Source organism: Rana temporaria, chromosome 8 (assembly GCF_905171775.1).
Source record: "Rana temporaria chromosome 8, aRanTem1.1, whole genome shotgun sequence".
In the NCBI taxonomy this organism is placed as follows: Eukaryota; Metazoa; Chordata; class Amphibia; order Anura; family Ranidae; genus Rana; species Rana temporaria.
The window spans coordinates 158,878,246-158,896,030 of record NC_053496.1 but is presented as its reverse complement, the minus strand read 5'-3'; the positions used below and the strand labels follow the sequence as shown (position 1 = coordinate 158,896,030).

The 17,785-nt window shown below is 42.4% G+C and overlaps 1 protein-coding gene across 3 annotated transcripts in view; it reads left to right on the top strand.

Annotated features, from left to right (window-relative positions):
- MAPK8 (mitogen-activated protein kinase 8) overlaps positions 1-17,785 on the top strand; it is a 74,482-nt gene that overhangs the window by 37,864 nt on the left and 18,833 nt on the right. For 2 of the 3 annotated variants that reach the window (XM_040321014.1, XM_040321016.1), the window contains exon 7: positions 10,655-10,726. In XM_040321014.1, coding sequence (XP_040176948.1) covers positions 10,655-10,726 — 72 coding nt within the window. Of the gene's footprint in view, positions 1-1,594; positions 1,667-10,654; positions 10,727-17,785 lie in introns of all 3 variants that reach the window. The other variant, XM_040321015.1, reaches the window with a different exon arrangement.

Below are 17,785 nucleotides of genomic sequence, written 5' to 3'. Positions count from 1 at the left end.
TACAGTAGCCTGCTCGGATTGGTTTTGAGAGTCAGAGAGGCGTGGGCTGATGATGTTACAGCCTCTGCCAATCCAAGCAGGCTTTGTATTCATTAATAGAATACATTGCTTGCCGTGATTGGCTCCAGCAAGAAGGAAGAAGAATATGGCACCAGAAGGAAGAAATATGAAGCGTCGGAAGGGGAGTCATCTTATACGGTGAGTACAGGCAAAAAATCTTTAAAGCGGTTCTCCACCCTAAAGTGAAGTCGCGCTGATCGGCACCCTCCCCCCCTCCGGTGTCACATTTGACACCTTTCAGGGGGAGGGGGGTGCAGATACCTGTCTAAAGACAGGTATTTGCACCCACTTCCGGCCCGGCATTCACGGGCAAAAGACGGGCATTCCGTCGCCCCCCCCCCCCCCCCCCGTTGTGTGCTGGGAACACTCGGCTCCCAGCACACAGCGGGAGCCAATCGGCGGGCGCAGGGAACCAGGCAGTGAAGCCGGAGCGCTTCACTTCCTGGTTCCCTCAGCGTGGATGGAGGGGGGAGCAGCAGGGTGACGAGCGATAGCTCTTCCTCTGCTGCGGACGGCGCTGGACTCCAGGACAGGTAAGTGTCCTAATATTAAAAGTCAGCAGCTGCAGTATTTGTAGCTGCTGGCTTTTAATAATTTTTTTTGGCGGAACATCCGCTTTAAAAAAACTGTAAAATTAGGGGGTCGTCTTATACACCAGCAAATACGGTAGTTTATGTAAAGAAGATAATATTGTTTCATATTCTGTTTACAGGTAGTGACAAGGACATTGCATTTTAAGCAAGATCAACAGGTATTTTCTGTACTTGCTGAAATGTTCCTAGCCTAAAGTAATAAAATGAATGTAGCTGCCACATCTAAGGACCGGTAAGCTGGACTATATGACATTTTTGTTCTTGGGTTTAGTTCTGTATTGAAGTATAGCCAAAGCATTTTTGGTGGTTCAGGTGACTGGCCTGGTAGCTGGCTCAGCCTCAGTGAGCTGCTAGGAGCCTGAGCCCACCGCTCACAGCCCCCCAGCTTTCTGCTTACTGAAGGCTGAAAACCGAATGATCAGCTGTTATTGATCACTCCGTTCTCAGAAGTGGCAGGGGACAGATGCAGCATTGGATCATTGCTGTATTCACCTAGTTGAGAAATGTTTTTTTTCTTTTTCTTTTTTTAAGCCCCAGCTTCTCTTTTTTAACAGCAGTACACACTATTATTTACTTGAAATGTGTATTTTTTTTAAAACTGTTTTATAATGCTGAGAATAATAAAGGTATAAATGTTTGAGTTTATTTTTAGAGGTTTCTAATACTAAGTAATAGGGAACAAAACAGCGATTCACCTTTCTATTAGGTTTACTACTGAAAGACAGGTGCACTTTAATGATCACTTAACCACTCTGCACTGCCCTGGGCTCCTCTTGTCTTTTTTTTTTCATGCTGACCTCTCACCTTTTCCAGGTTCTGCCTGCACTTGGCTGTTCACTCGTATTCACTGACACCTCTTTCTCTCTCGCTTCTGCTTTTTTTTCTCCTACCACCATCTTTTTCCCCCCCCTCCCCTTCACCTTGTGCTGTCACACTGATAGTGGACTTGTGGTCCGTGGGGTGCATTATGGGAGAAATGATATGTCACAAGATCCTCTTCCCAGGAAGGGACTGTATCCTTGCGCTCTTAAATATGAAATGTTTTAATGGCTTGGAGAGCAAGTTAATTGTATTGCTGCATGCAAGAAGTTCAGTCCAATCTACAGGCAGCAATACGGATCTTACTGAGTTTCTGTCTTTAAATTGCGAACAGGTTATTAAAAGCAACTCGCATCATGTATGAGGCATATGTATAAATCATTCGTCTGTGAAGGTTAAAACCACCTTCAGTGAATGTCACAGTCACTGCTTTATAAATGTGTACCCAAGTACCATAAACACCAGTAAACCTAAATTTTAAAAGACAATTGGGTCTCTGTTTTATATACTGGCTATAAAAAAAAAGTATTTTACCAGTTTGTTAAAGATATATCGTCACCTTAAAGCCCAACTCCGGGCAAAAACACTTTTTTCCTATGTAGTGGGGCTGTACCGACACTGCACGGGTGAACAGCTTATTTTGTCTAGAGGGGAGTAGAAAGTGTGTGTATGTGTGTGTGTGTGTGTGTATGTGTGTGTATATATATATATATATATATATATATATATATATATATATATATATATATATATATATAATGTATGTATTTATTACACATATATATATATATATATATATATATATATATATATATATATATATATCTATATATCACATACATACATACATACATACATACATACATACATACATACATACATACATACATACATACATACATACACGCAAACGCACACACAGTACAGACCAAAAGTTTGGACACACCTTCTCATTCAAAGAGTTTTCATGACTATGAAAATTGTAGATTCACACTGAAGGCATCAAAACTATGAATGAACACATGTGGAATTCTACATAACAAAAAAGTGTGAAACAACTGAAAATATATTTCATATTCTAGGTTCTTCAAAGTAGCCACCTTTTGCTTTGATTACTGCTTGGCACACTCTTGACATTCTCTTGATGAGCTTCAAGAGGTAGTCACCTGGCGCAGCACCCCATCACTCTCCTTCTTGGTCATATAGCCCTTACACAGCCTGGAGGTGTGTTTGGGGTCATTGTCCTGTTGAAAAATAAATGATGGTCCAACTAAACGCAAACTGGATGGAATAGCATGCCGCTGAAAGATGCTGTGGTAGCCATGCTGGTTCAGTATGCCTTCAATTTTGATTAAATCCCCAACAGTGTCACCAGCAAAGCACCCCCACACCATCACACCTCCTCCTCCATGCTTCACAGTGGGAACCAGGCATGTAGAGTCCATCCGTTCACCTTTTCTGCGTCGCACAAAGACACGGGGGTTGGAACCAAAGATCTCAAGTTTGGACTCATCAGACTAAAGCACAGATTTCCACTGGTCTAATGTCCATCCCTTGTGTTCTTTAGCCTAAACAAGTCTCTTCTGCTTGTTTCCTTTCTTTAGCAGTGGTTTCCTAGCAGATATTCTACCATGAAGGCCTGATTCACACAGTCTCCTCTTACCAGTTCTAGAGATGTGTCTGCTGCAAATGGTGGCTACTTTGAAGAACCTAGAATATGAAATATATTTTCAGTTGTTTCACACTTTTTTGTTATGTATAATTCCACATGTGTTAATTCATAGTTTTGATGCCTTCAGTGTGAATCTACAACACACACACCCATGATCCAGTGGTGGACTGTTCCTTACATCTTCACATTCAGAGCAGGACTGTGGGATAGATGATATCGAGAACAGTCCACCACACATAACCACCAGACCATTGGGAAGGTGGGGCTAGGAGCCATAGGGACTTCTCGGAGGAATAAATAAGTATATGTCCGTTATCCAATCCCCTAGACCAGTGGTCTCGCAACTGCCAGATGCGACCCTTTGCTTGCCTTTATCTGGTTCTTGGGGCGCTATTTAACCAATTGACTCCAATGATGGGACACCATCAATCGGCACTAATCTTCCATTGATGCCAACAATGGGGTACTATTTTTTTTGTTAAAGCCAGTGATGGAGTACTGATGTTGGAGCATTTTTTCTACTCCCACTGGCCACAGTCTGCCCCCCCCCCCCCTAAAACCTGAATGACAGTAAACTGGCACTTTGCTTGGAAAATTTGTAGACCCCCCTGCCCTAGACAAAAAATAGCAGATGACCCGTGTAGTGTAGGCACAGCCCCACTGCATGGGGAAACTTTTTTTTCTCTTATTGTCCATGGACGGACACAGCCTTCTCAAGTCTTGACAAGTGGGTTATGTTCCTGTTCATCCTCTCCTATGAATAGGAACATAACCCACTTGTCAAGACGTGAGAAGGCTGTGTCCGTCCATGGACAACAGAGAAAAGGATTTACAGTGAGTACACAAAATCCTATTTTTTGCCCGGAGTTTGGTCTTTAACTATTTAGAACAGAGTGTCTGTGTAAAATGCCCCCCCCCCCCACTTGCCAAGGTGAGTATCAGTGGGGTGGGAATTTACCCAGACACTATCATTTTCACAAGGTGGCACTATGTCTTTAAGTATACTGGAACTTCCCAAACCTGATCAACTGAGAGTGGTGATGTAAAAAGCAATATGGGTTAATGAACAGATTTCTTCCTGTTCAGTAGTTCCCTAGAAGAATATTGGCAGCTAACAGAGAAAAAGGCTGCAGAGGGGGGGAAAAAAAAGTATATGCAATGTCTTATTAATATGGTTAATTTTGCATATGTTAGTAGAATATCAGAGACGTGTTTTTTTTTAATTTATTTTTTGTTAATTGTTCATTGTGTGATTGTTTAATCATTTTTATTCTGTGTAGCAGCAAGCCTTTTCTCATATACACACTAAATAATTTTTATATATTATATAATATTATACACATTAGTATGGTGATAAGGAATTGGGCAGGACCTTTGCATGCATGATGTGTTCAGATGATTAAAAAAGTGTATTTTTGAAATGTGTCTAATGCAGCCTTTCTCAACCAGGGTTCCCTGGAACCTTAGGATGCCTCCAGAGTTTTCTTGGGGTTCCCTGCGCTGTGGCTGATTGATTGACTACCCATTTGATGGTGCTTGCATAATTCTGGAGCCTATGCCAATTGGCAGAGCAAACTGCATTACACTTATATAGCCAGATTCACGTACGTCGGCTTAACTTTGTGCGGGCGTATCGTTTGTCATTTACGTTACACCGCCGCAAGTTAGAGAGGCAAGTGCCGTATTCACAAAGCACTTGCTCCGTAAGTTGCGGCGGCGTAGCGTAAAAGTGCTGGCGTAAGCGTGTCTAATTCAAATTGTGAAGAGGTGGGCGTGTTTTATGTAAATAAAGTATGACCCCATGTAAATTACGTTTTTAACGAACGGCGCATGCGCCGTCGGACGTAACCCAGTGCGCATGCTCCAAATTACGCCGCAAAGACTCATTGCTTTCGACGTGTACGTAAATTACGGCCAGCCCCATTCACGGACGACTTACGCAAACGACGTAAAAATTTAAAAATTCTACGTGCTTCCGACGTCCATACTTAACATTGGCTGTGCCATCTTTTTGGTGGTTTATCTTTACGCCTGAAAACGCCTTACGTAAACGGCGTATCTTTACTGCGTTCGTGAATAGGCGTATCTCGCTGATTTACACATTCTAGGCATAAATCAGCGTACACGCCCCTAGCGGCCATCGTAAATAGACAGCTAAGATACGACGGCGCAGGCGGTCGTATCTTGGCAACATTTAAGCGTATCTCAATTTGAGAATACGCTTAAATATACGACGGCGCAGATTCGGAGTTACGACGGCGTATCCACTGATACGCCGGCGTAACTCTACCTGAATCTGGCTAATAGTCTTTTTAGTGGTCTAAAAGGGAGGCGCTATGACCACCATGGCAAAAGGGTAATTTGTCCCACTGATCTCCATCAAATTGGTTTTAGAAGGGGTTCCCCAAGCCCTGAAGTTTACTTCAAGGGTTCCTCTTGGTTCAAAAGGTTGAGAAAGGCTAGTCTAATGCTTTAAAGTGGACCTGAACTCAAAAAGTTTTTTTTTTTGCATTTTTATACATCTAGAAATGTTAATTGTGCCTAAGTAGTACACCAAAATATCTACCCTTTGGTCCAGTATTCCTCCTGAAAAATAGCAGTGCAGTTCCAGGTATGCAAGGGGGTCTAGACTCTCCTGTGTCTATAGCCTTGTAGGTTTTTATCCACCATGTAAGATATAAGGCACTGCTGCATCCGCTCAGATGATTTAGAGTGAGGTTTGAGGATGTGACTACTGTTCCCCTTGCTGGAGTCTCTGACATGAAGCAAAGCCTGTAGCTAGATGGCCACCTTCACACAGAGTGCAGGGGGCAAGGCGTTGTAAGTCAGTAATGGGGGGAAGATCAGCTGCAGGGAGACCATAGGACAGTACTCTGTACTTTTCATTTTTGTTATTAAGCTTGCCTTTTCTTGGCACAGATTCTAGAGTTCAGTTCCTCTTTAGGTGATTTAAATCAAAAAAAATTGGAATATGAAATTATATATATATATATATATATATATATATATATATATATATATATATATATATATATATATATATATATATATATATATATATATATATATATATATATATATATATATATATATATATATATATATATATTATTTAGAGTAAAACTCCAACCAAAGCATTTTTTATCTTGAGGTTAGAGCCTGTTTTGGGCTTTTAATCCGTCTCCCCACTGGAAGACTTTAGGAAGTGTGGTGGTAGAATTTTGGATCTCCCGTCACTTTCTGTTGTGGTCAGAGTGGTGAAGACTAATCTCTCCAAATGAAATGGACAGCAATAAGCAGCTGACACAGGTTCTAGATCTTCCCGTCCAAAACTGGACGAAACATATTGGCTGGAGTTCTACCCTAACTTTAGAAGCATTTGCCCTGCTTTCTTCTGCTTTAAACTACTCTTTGTATCTGAAGTGGACTGTCTTTGGATTTGCACTGGGTGAGCTGCATCATTTGTACATGTACTTGCATTGGACAACTGAACGGTAAAATAGCTGCTGCACAGGGAGCTAATATAAAAACAGATTTGGATAGGTAAGCGGTATTAAAAAATACATTCAGCATTTTTAGTAAATACCTTGCTGGATTAAAGTTTATTATCTAACTAGAATTCTGCTTTAAGTGGTTGTAAGCCATTTACAACCACTTTATGCTAATGTAAGGCTTACCTGTAGCCACCCAGGATATCTCCTAAACCTGCACGGTTTAGGAGATCTCCCCTGTCCCCTGCATGTGCCTATGTCATCGCACCTATGTGCCATTGCTTCAGTCCGTGTGGCGTTATAGGCGGTTCCCATGCGCAGGAGTGACATCATTGCGGCTCTGGCCAATCACAGTGCCGGAGCCGCGATACCCAGAAGTAACCCCCAGGAGAGATGTTACCGCCGGAGCGGGGCAGGAGGAGGACCGCTGCGGGGGCTTCGATCTAAGGTAAGTAATTCATAATGATTTAGTATGCCACGCATACTAGCTCATTATGCCTTTTGTCTTGCAGGGTTATTTTTTTTATTTATTTTTTTATTGGGTTTACAACCACTTTAAATTGGATCTAAAGTCTTCCATTCAAAATAAATGAGGTACTAGCAATTAAATGCTGAAGCACATCTGCATTTATACATTTCTCCCTTCAAACGTTGACCCTCCTAGTGAAGTCCACCTCATGCAGCTTCCTATAATGGTGTGGCAACAACGCTGCACCGCTTTAAGCCCTGGTTCACACTTGTGCGACTTGTCTTGGGACTTAACAGTTCAAAGTCACACCCCATTTGTGGCAATGGAACCGTTCAAACTGCTGCGACTCTGAAAAGGGTTTCTGCACAATTTCCGTGCGACTTGCAGTGACATCTGTTTTTAATTAAGTAGCTCAGATATCGACGAGTTGCAAGACTTCAAAACGGCACTGCTAATTTCAGAGCAGCGTTTTTACCCTCATGCAGGCTGTTTCTGCGTTTACTACGTTGAAGTGGGAAGATGTTGCAGTCTGTGTGTCTGCAATGGCACTGTTGTCGGCCTGCCATGCACATTCCTTCGGTTGGCATTTTGTTCACATTGTAGCTTGTGCTTCACGTGGTATTTGAATTTTTGATACTTGTTTAGACTATTGTATAGAATCCTTTTTTATTTGTACTTTTTACGTTTTTATGAGCAGAAAACCTTTATGTCTGGCATCATATACAGATTTTTTTTTTTTTTTTAAACAAATAATGTTTTGATCTGTAAGAGTCGGTTCACACTGCGGCAGCACGACTTTGGGGGAGACTCGGCAAGGCGTCCTGAAGACGACTTCAGAGGCGAATTGCAAAATGACTTCTGTATAGAAGTCAATGCAAGTCGCCCCCGAAGTCGTACAAGAACCTTTTTCTAAGTCGGAGCGACTTGCGTCACTCCTATTAGAACGGTTCTATTGAATACAATGGGACGCGACTTGTCAGACGGCTGAGTCGCCCCAGTGTGAACCGGCTCTTAACGTTTTTACCTGGAGATCTTACCAGTAACAGTATTTCTGTTGTATGGCGACAATGTGAAGCCAATGGCTTGCAATTGGCAGCTGTATTGTCGGCCTGCCATGCAAACTTCTTCATTTGGCTGTCGGGCTGCCTATCTGACAGACCTGATCTTCCCAACAATTAATGATTAGAATCTTCTAGTAAGAAGTTTTTTGCATTGGAGTCACAAAATATTTGCTTAAGAAAACGGTATAGAGCTATTTGATATTGCACAGAAAAGATTTTTTTTCCGACAGTCCACTGCTGTCAGTTTCCCCCTCCAGGTACCACCTCAAACGAGCCAAGTGCTAAGGAGGCACCCATGCATGTGTGCTTCCAAGCTGGGCTGTGTGCGCCCATAGACACATGCAGAGTGCCAGTAAGAAATGCCATTGGTCCATCCTCAAAGTAGTTGAACTTATGGCAGCAGGCTCCCCCAAGCCCTCAGTTTCTCCTGTGGTAGCAAGAAGTGGAGGGGGTGAGTGGTGCTGGGGCCAGACGTAGAGCCAGGTAAGTGCTTAGGGAAGAAGAGGGTAGGACAGTTAATATGCATTTTTTACCTTTAAGGCCAAGAATACATTAAGGTAAAAAAATATATTTTTTATTACAGGTACTTGTATAGCACCATTGATGTATGCATAATATTGTACATTCGCATCAGTCCTTGCCCTCAAGGAGCTTACAATCTAAGGGCCCTAACTCACATTAATACTTACACATACACAGGCCAATTTTTAAAAGGAGCCAATTTTGCCTACCAGCATGTCTTTTGGAGTCTGGGAGGAACCCAGAGTACCTGGAGGAAACCCCCCTGCAGGCACAGGGATAACATACAATCTCCAGGCATATAGTGCTGTGGTTGGGCTTGGAACGGACAATAGTGCTGCTAGGCGGAATTGCTAACCACTTAGATTTCAGAAACTCTTTAAAGTAGAAGCTCAGCCTACAACTAACTCTAAATCTACTGGCAGTCACATTCTAAAACTAATCTATCTAACCCTGTAAAGCAAAAATCACTATACATACCTTTTCTGCAGTCTATCGGTCCGGTCTCAATCGGCTGATGCTGTGTGGAAGAGACAGCCGACAACGGTTGTGAAATGCCAGGGAAGTGACGTCACCCATATACTTGCTATGGGGCCTCTGTTGTTGGCTGCCTCTCCTGCACCCGCCTACACAGAGAAACCGTCACTGACGGCTCGGTGAGAGTTCGGACCGGAGCAGCTGCAAAGCAGTTATGTATAGCTAGTTTTGCTTTATAGGGTTAGCAGGTTAGTCTTAGAATTTTGTCGGTGTTATAAGGAACATAGTTTAAACCAAACATTTTTATTTTTTATTATTTGGTGGTTCAAAACTGTAGAATAGTAGTTTTGTGGATATGAGCTCCCAAACACGCTGACACAGAATGAACAGGGTGCATGTAACATGATCCAGCTCGCTCCAGGCTACCTTCTGCTTGATTCTTCTCTATTCATGGACTGTGATGTCTTGCTTCAGCCTCCCCCTTCTCTGCATGTGTTTTATATATCATTATCATGCATAGAGAACAGTATGCTTTCATGTAGTACTGTGCACACATCACTCCCCAGAAAAGTTAGTGACTCTGCTATACTGACATTTCTCTGCACTCCATTCCATTTCATTAAGGTGCACGTCTACAGAAAATACTTTAAATAGAGATGCATTTCATTCTGTTTTTTAAACTACAGACAGAGAGCAAAAAATATATATCTTTTAGAGTGGAACCAAACAGAACTTTTTTTTTTTCTAGGTTTGTTTAGAATGGGGAAGGCTAGAACCTCTGTCTTGTCTTTACTGTTTTTGTGTGTGTTCCCATTTGGGAGATTTTCAGACATTTGCTGTCCTGGAGACGAAAGGAAAATCTCAAAATAAGAGGAAGGCCTTCCTTGGACAACTGTCTAACTGCAGGCCTTCTCCAAATTAATCGATTAATCGATGGGACCGTCGTACTGCCAAACGCAGTTTATGGCAGTTGCGGTGCACTAGTGAATTATAAAATCCCCATTGGGATGGAAAAAAATCCCCCATGGGATACAAATATTAAAGAAAAGGAAAAAAAAAGGATTACTGGTTTTCCATTAGGACCGTTCGTCAAACCATCAACCGAACGGTTGGCTTCATCAACACAGGCGTTCCCATTGGAAGGTTCCCCTCCCCTGCTGTTCAGGTAATAACTGTCACTTTTTTAGATTTACTTTCACTGCCCTCGATGGTAACCCCAGATTGAAAATGAGCTTTAATCTCCCACGCAAGGGACATGGCGACAGTAAAAAAAAAACTGAGGTTCAAGTCTATCTCGGTCTACCAAAAACTAGAAAAAGGTTTGTGTGGAGTTCTACATTCAGCATTTCGATATATATATTTAGACAAGCAGCATAATTTATATCTTTTTATTTTTATCTTGTGGCTGGTGAAAGCTCATGCTCATGTTTTGTATATTTCTGGTGTTTAGTATGAGGCCATTCTGTGTTAATTGCCTTGCGTTCTGTTTTCAGTTGACATTTGGTCAGTGGGTTGCATCTTGGGAGAGATGATCAAAGGGGGTGTGTTATTCCCCGGCACAGACCGTATCCTTCCCATTGGTTCTTACCAGCCACCGCTCACCTCCCAGACATGAGGGGTAGACCGTTCTCCTTTCTTTGTTTCTTTGTTTTCCATTACACATAGACATTGTATTATCCTTTTATTTGTGTAGTACCATCATATTCTTTATAGCTTTACAGCAGGGTAAGTTGTAGAGGTAGTTTGTTTTGCTAACAATGAGTGTGATCAGAAGCTATGTTTGAGGGGCCCAGGTTGTTACCGGTTGTCAAAGGGGAAACGTATATTAACAGTTGACATGCATTTTGTAGCCAAGAAGGTTAATCTCCATGCAGTATTAAAAGGTATGTGCTCTTACCCTTACCTCTTACCCTTAAAGCGGTGGTTCACCCTCAATAACAACATTCTAGCATTAAATTAAGCATAGTAGCGCGAGCCCCGTACTCACTGTTTAATCCTATAGTGAAGATTCAGACTCCCCGCGGGGAATGGGCGTTCCTATCCAGAGGGAAGATGATTGACGGCCGGCTATGGCGCGTCATGCTCCCCGAAGATAGCCGGAGTAGGTCTCGGCTCTTCACGGTGCCTGCGCACAGACTAGGCGGAGGCGACGTGAAGAGCCAAGTCCTATTTCGGCTATTTCCGGAGAAGCGTGACGCGCCATAGCCGGCCGTCAATCGTCTTCCCTCTGGATAGGAACGCCCATTCCCCGCGGGGAGTCTGAATCTTCACTATAGGATTAAACAGTGAGTACGGGGCAAAAAATAAAGGCATACTGTAGCTCGCGCTACTATGCTTAATTTATTGCTAGGAAAAAAAAAAATATTTATAGGGTGAACCCCCTCTTTAAGCTGGCAATACACTAGTAGATTTTTGAATGAACATTCGCATGAAATTTCTAAGTACAACCGATGGAAAAAAAAAAGGGAAAAAACTGCGCTAAACCAAATACAATCAATTGAATAAATGAAAAGCAGCTAGCACACAAAGTATAAAGCAAATGTGAAACATAAAGTGCAGCGCTAGAATGTGATGGCCAATGAACAAACGTGACCAATAGTGAAAAATTGAAGTCCAAAACTGAATCTTCAAATAGATTGATGGATCGCTCCAGCAAGTGAGTGGTACACAGTTCAAATCAATAAGTGGTGGGTGGATATTATCTCTGAAGTCATCATCCAAAAACATCAAAGAAATAAATGGGTACTCTTACCGACAGGTGTGGACTCACATGTTAGTATTAACAGTAAGTCTAGAAGGCGTGATGGTCTCAACAGACCTGGAAATCTGCAATGATGGTCACTCCGGGAGGTGATGGCTGTATCAATCCTGTAGAACCAATACCTCCAAACCAGGAACCAGACGGGTGTAATTGAATAATGCAGATCAGATTGCCAGCCTCAATGAATAGGCAGGGCATTCATGAACATGGAAATAAAAAGAGAGTGCTCCAGATGGTGCAGATCAAACTAAACCTGGGAAGGTTTTATTTGAAAAAATAATGGTACACGTGAAAGTAAATTAAAAGCAGTATGGGGCGCTAACCTAGAAGTACCCAATGCGTTTCGGTTAACAAAGCCGTCGACAGGGGCAACCGATGACTTGAGGAATTGGAGTACTTCAATACTTTTAGTAGTTGATTTCGGTATGAATGATCCTTTTCATCCGGCTCATTTTGAGTTTTCTTGTCGCTGCGGTCAAAAACAAATGCATATTTGACCCCACTAAATTTTGGAGAATAAAACAGACGTTTTTAAAACAAAAGAATTCAAACAAAATTCTACTAATGTGTGGCCAGCTTTAATATGTGCCAATAATCCCCTTTAGATGCCCTATCAAGGCATATGCTCTCCTGTCCCCGCGCCACTGAGATCATGCCCTTTTGTAGCCCTTATGTATTCCACTTTGACAGGGCAGGCAGGACTCCACTGGGAACATTTTGATGAAACGGCTGTGTGGCACAAGGTAGGTCACGTAGTAAATATATCGGTGAAGAAGGGGCAGTTATGTATAACACTTGGTTGTGCTGCTGGGGGGAGGGCATCAGGGCCCATATTAAGTGCACTTGCCCTTTGGCTCCTAAAGCCCTAGACCTCGGGACATAGTCATATTTGGGCTTATGTTATTATTTTTTTAATCCAATCTTCAGTTATAATAATATACCATATCAAACCGTTTATATCGGACCTTGTTACCTTGACTAACCAGGGCAAAATCACAGGGTCTGTTTAAAGCCTCCCTCCAACTACGTTATACTTGCACATTGCTTCTCCATCGCTCCTCCTTCCATTGGCTCTGCAAAACACCTGGTGCTTGGGGCTTGGATATAGCAATAGTGTTCCTTCCATCATGTTCACTGCAACATGGGAGAAAGTCCACATGCTCTCCTTTATTGGAAGCACTGGGTGTTTTGCACTGGCAGGTATGAAAGATTGAGGTATTGTGCTGGGGTACAAATGGCTGGGTGGTAGTCTTTCTCCAAGCAGGCAATGTGACCGTGACTCTTTAAATGGCATGTTGCTGCTTGGAATATGCATCCCATGAATGTGCAGTCATGTACTCTATTTGTAAGTATTGAGATTTGACCGACAATTTAGATCAGGGATCTTCAAACTATGGCCCTCCAGTTGTTCAGGAACTACAATTCCCATCATGCCTAGTCATGTCTGTGAATGTCAGATTTATACAATGCCTCATGGGAAGTGTAGTTTCACCACAGCTGGCAGGGCCGTAGTTTGAAGATCCCTGATTTTAGATCTTTTCCTTAAATGCATTCTCCTAGCAACTCGACCTGTGATTTGACCAGTGCTGGTGGACACAATTTGGTGTATGACAGATATTGGCATTTTATGTCTATAATGTATATGTAGGGGTGCCAGTTGTACACATGAAACCTTATTATAGTGCTTTCTATTAATTTCAGTGGCAAAATGATTTAAATTGTTGAAAATTTGACTTGCATACATGTTTATGGATTGGTAGAAAACCCCTTGTACTTATAAAAAAAATGGAATATCTCAATCGTACGGTACAAGACACAGGATGAAGTATTCCGAAGTCAATTGATTACACCAGGGATCCTCAAACTATGGCACTCCAGCTGTTGCAGAACTACACATACCATGAGGCATTGTAACACACTGACATTCAGACATGACTAGGCATGATGGGAATTGTAGTTCCTGAACTGGAGGGCCGTAGTTTGAAGACCCATGGATTACACTGTTACCTTTAGTAGCATTGGATACTTGCATAGCTGTAAGGACAGCACAGTGTAAAACCCCATTCCCTCCCAGCATTACTCAGAAGAATAACCCTTTGCCCCAGAAATCTCTGGTGGCTTAAAGCCCCTGTTCCTGAAACTAAACGGAGCCCCTATTGTTTAAGACTTCTAAGCCCAAGCCTGGAACCCAGTTCCTCCATAAGATCTGGATCCCCAAATTCAATGACAAGCCCACCTCACAATGAAGAGTACCCCCACTTGTAAAATTAGAGGGACATATTTTTTTGCCTTCACAGGTCATCTGATCCTAGGACATTTGAGATGCTTGCTTTGCGAAGACATATTATATTATGGCCCCCACTTCCCTGCTTCACAATGTCAAATTTTGCAGATTTTTTGTAAAGATTGGTGGACCGCCATGCTGTTTCTCTCTCAAGGGATCATAACCGTGGTGCCAGAGGTTTCAGGGATCTACTCCAAGCTGTTCACCATTCCCAAAGCAAAGGAAGGCACATGCCCTACACTGGAGCTAAAGATTCTCAACTTATTTGTTTGTGTTCAGAAAGTCCCTGGTTAGTCATTGTTTCCCTCCACTGGGGGGATTTTCTAACCTCTGGGAACATCATGGATGTGTACTTGCATACCCCCATCTTCCCCTTTTGCTATCTGCACATTTCTGTGAACACAAAATTACCACTTGGGCTTGTCCTCTGCACATCTGTTCTTCACCAAGGTGCTAGCCACTGTACTCTCTGATGGCATTCCCATTGTCGGACATCTGGATAACCACCTTCTTATAAGCCATTGTTTCTCAATTCCAGTCCTCAGGCCCCCCCAACAGGTCAGGTTTTCAGGATTTCCCTCAGATGAAAAGGCTGTGGTGATTACTAAGGCAGTGAAACTGATCAAATCACCTGTGCAAAATAATGGAAATCCTGAAAACCTGACCTGTTGGGGGGGCTTGAGGACTGGAATTGAGAAACACTGTTATAAGCAGACTATCAGCCTTCAGACTGCCCAGACCCTACAGAGGTTCACTTCAAGTAGATCCTAAATCCCCTGAAATCGGAAACTGTCTCATCACTTGAAGAATCCGGACCCGGTCCTGGATACAGCCCTATCCAAGGTTTTCCTTCCACAGAAAAAACAGACTCTCCCCCTGTGCTTCGATTCTATGAAACCTTTTCTTTTGTGTGAGGGTTTTGGGCCTGATGGTAGCATTCTTTAAGGCAGTCCAAATCCCTAATATCATTCCAGACCATTGCAATTTTATAATCTGGCTGTGAGGGGCAGGCATGTTCCGTCCTTGGACTGCCGCATCTTCCCAACTCTCAAAACAAAGTTTGACTTGGCCAGGTGGATGAATCTGGTGCTGAAATTAGGGAAATCTTTCCTCCTGATGATCTGGGATGTTCTCATTACAGACATCAGATTGTCAGGCTTGGAACTAGTCTTCAACACTCTTGGTCGCTTAAGGGACTTGGTCGCTTAATTGTCCGAGTAAGCTTGTCTCCCAGTCGGTGTTCTGAAGCTAAGAGCAGTTTAGTTGACCTTTTCGATGCTGAGATTCTTGAGTCTGGGGTCATGCAACCAGGATTCGATCAGATAACATCATGGTGGCTTACATCAACCACCGGGAAGGAACCACAAGTCTTGTGCAGCAAATTGTTGGTCTCTGTCCTGTCCGACACATGCATCCCTGGTGAGGAAAATTGCAGACTTCCAATGTCCACATCTGGAGGTCTCTCTAGACCTCTGAGCAGGTCCCCCCCCACCCACATTTGTCAGGTGGCACTGGTAGGCTTTTTTGAGCTGCCCTTATTAAAACGGTTGGCATGATTCTTCTGGACTTGTTAGCCCTTAATTTTTATTTATTTTTGTTGCCTACCCCTGCTTTTGGACGTCCCATTAGTTCCAGAATACTTCACCCTGTAATGTATAAATTAGATCATTTTATAGCTGTAAAATCTTCTTGGAGTAGGTTACAGGATACGTGCCCTTGTTCTTATGATTTGTTCTTATAGCTTGCTACTAAACTAAGGCATGCTGGCAGCTGTAGGGTTACACTGGGTTGTCCTTAGAGCTTTGTTTGCTAGTAACCAGTTCTCATGAAGGTGGCAGCATAACCCAATGGTTTCGAGAATGCTTCATCCTGTAATGTGCGGCAAGAGAGGTGTAAAATTCTATTATTTGTCCCCTTATTTAACATTGCAGCCTTTTTCAGCTTGAGAGTCAAGGGTTTCAGGTCAGCTGATATCCTTCCACCGCACAGATTTCACAGCTGCCAAAAAAACTGGTAGACTTATTAAAAAGCAATCATTAAAACCGTTTCTATAAGCCTTTAACTTTTTTTATTTTTAGATCACCATGAGACTTGTAGTTTTGAGTTTAAAGAGAATCATTCATTACTCTGCAAACCTAACAGCGTAGCTATAGCAATAATCAGAAATGATATAAAGTATGTGATGCATTCTGTCACTAGAAAGTAGCTGCAACCCCTAACACTGTCCTTTCGGACCTTTCTTTCTACTAATCTTCAATTTGAGTCCTCCTTTTTAAATTCATGCAGCGTCCAAACATTGATGGAGGAGCGTCGTAGTAGTTTCATTAGTTTCATTAGTTTCACTAGTTTCATTAGTAGTTTCCAGCTTCACCTTAATATGTACACTTTTTTTTTATTTTTTTTCATTTTGGATAGAGCAATAGAGGTTTGTAACCCCAGTCAGATTTGTGTTGCCATCTGTGTCCCATTGCAGAGATTTCCCAGCACTTCCTGTCCCATAGCCAAATGGGAAGTGAGTGGAAATTTCTGCAAATTAAGGCAATCGGGGTCATCAGAACAAGTGTTCCCATTGGAAGATTTAACATCTATTACTTTTCCGGGGGCAACCCAAAATTTGGGATTTTCTTTTACTTTCACTTTTTAACATTAAACAAGACAAATGGGGCAAAACAGGTGCACAGTGTAATGGAAAAATAGGTTGTATGCAGAGCCATTTTGCCTGTGCTAACGAGCACAGATTTCGACTTGATGTAATAATGCTTCTTAAGCTAAAATTCACTCACCTTTCATTCGATTCCCATTCATTCAAGTCGAGACATCACCATCCTACATTCTTAGCATGGCCAGCATCACTGAACGCCGAGAGCCACGCGGCTCCATTTTATTAAAATCCCCCCAGAAAGTGATGTCGCCATCACAAGAAGAAGTTAACGAGAAATGATGTAAAAGCAATGTCAGCTCCACCTAGGAAGATGACTTTTACAGCAAAATTCCCATACAAGGATATCCCTTCCAACAGGGTTACTTTAAATGCATACGATACATGAATACAATCCAATGATGGCTAAAGTCTTAGGCTTCATTTCCATGGACGTTTTTACAGCCACTTTTCTGAGCGTTTTTTGCAGCTTAAAAACAGCTCTCCGTTAGTCTATGGCCTCATGCCCACCATGACGTTTTTGAGCTGTAGATGGCTGAGCCGTTTTTAAACTGCAAAAAAAAAAACAGGACCAGTGCGTTCTGAAGCTCCAGCGTTAGAGCTGTAAAAACGCCAGACGTTAAACGCTGCCGCAGCGTTTTTGAGCTCCAGCTCAAAAAAATAAAAAATAGAATAAAAAAAAAACATGGACAGGCGTTTTTAAGCTGTAAAAAAGGCTAAAAAATGTGGCTGTAAAAACGTCCATGGAAATGAAGCCTTATGGGCATGTCCGGGCAGGGAAAGCATGTATGCTCTTAGCAAACAGCCGTATTGCTTTAAATCATGGACACCTTCCCAGACTCTGAAAACGCTCATAAGCTCTCATATTACCGCTGATAGGAATCCTCTTTTTGCGCTATTCCATAGAACAGCGCATATTC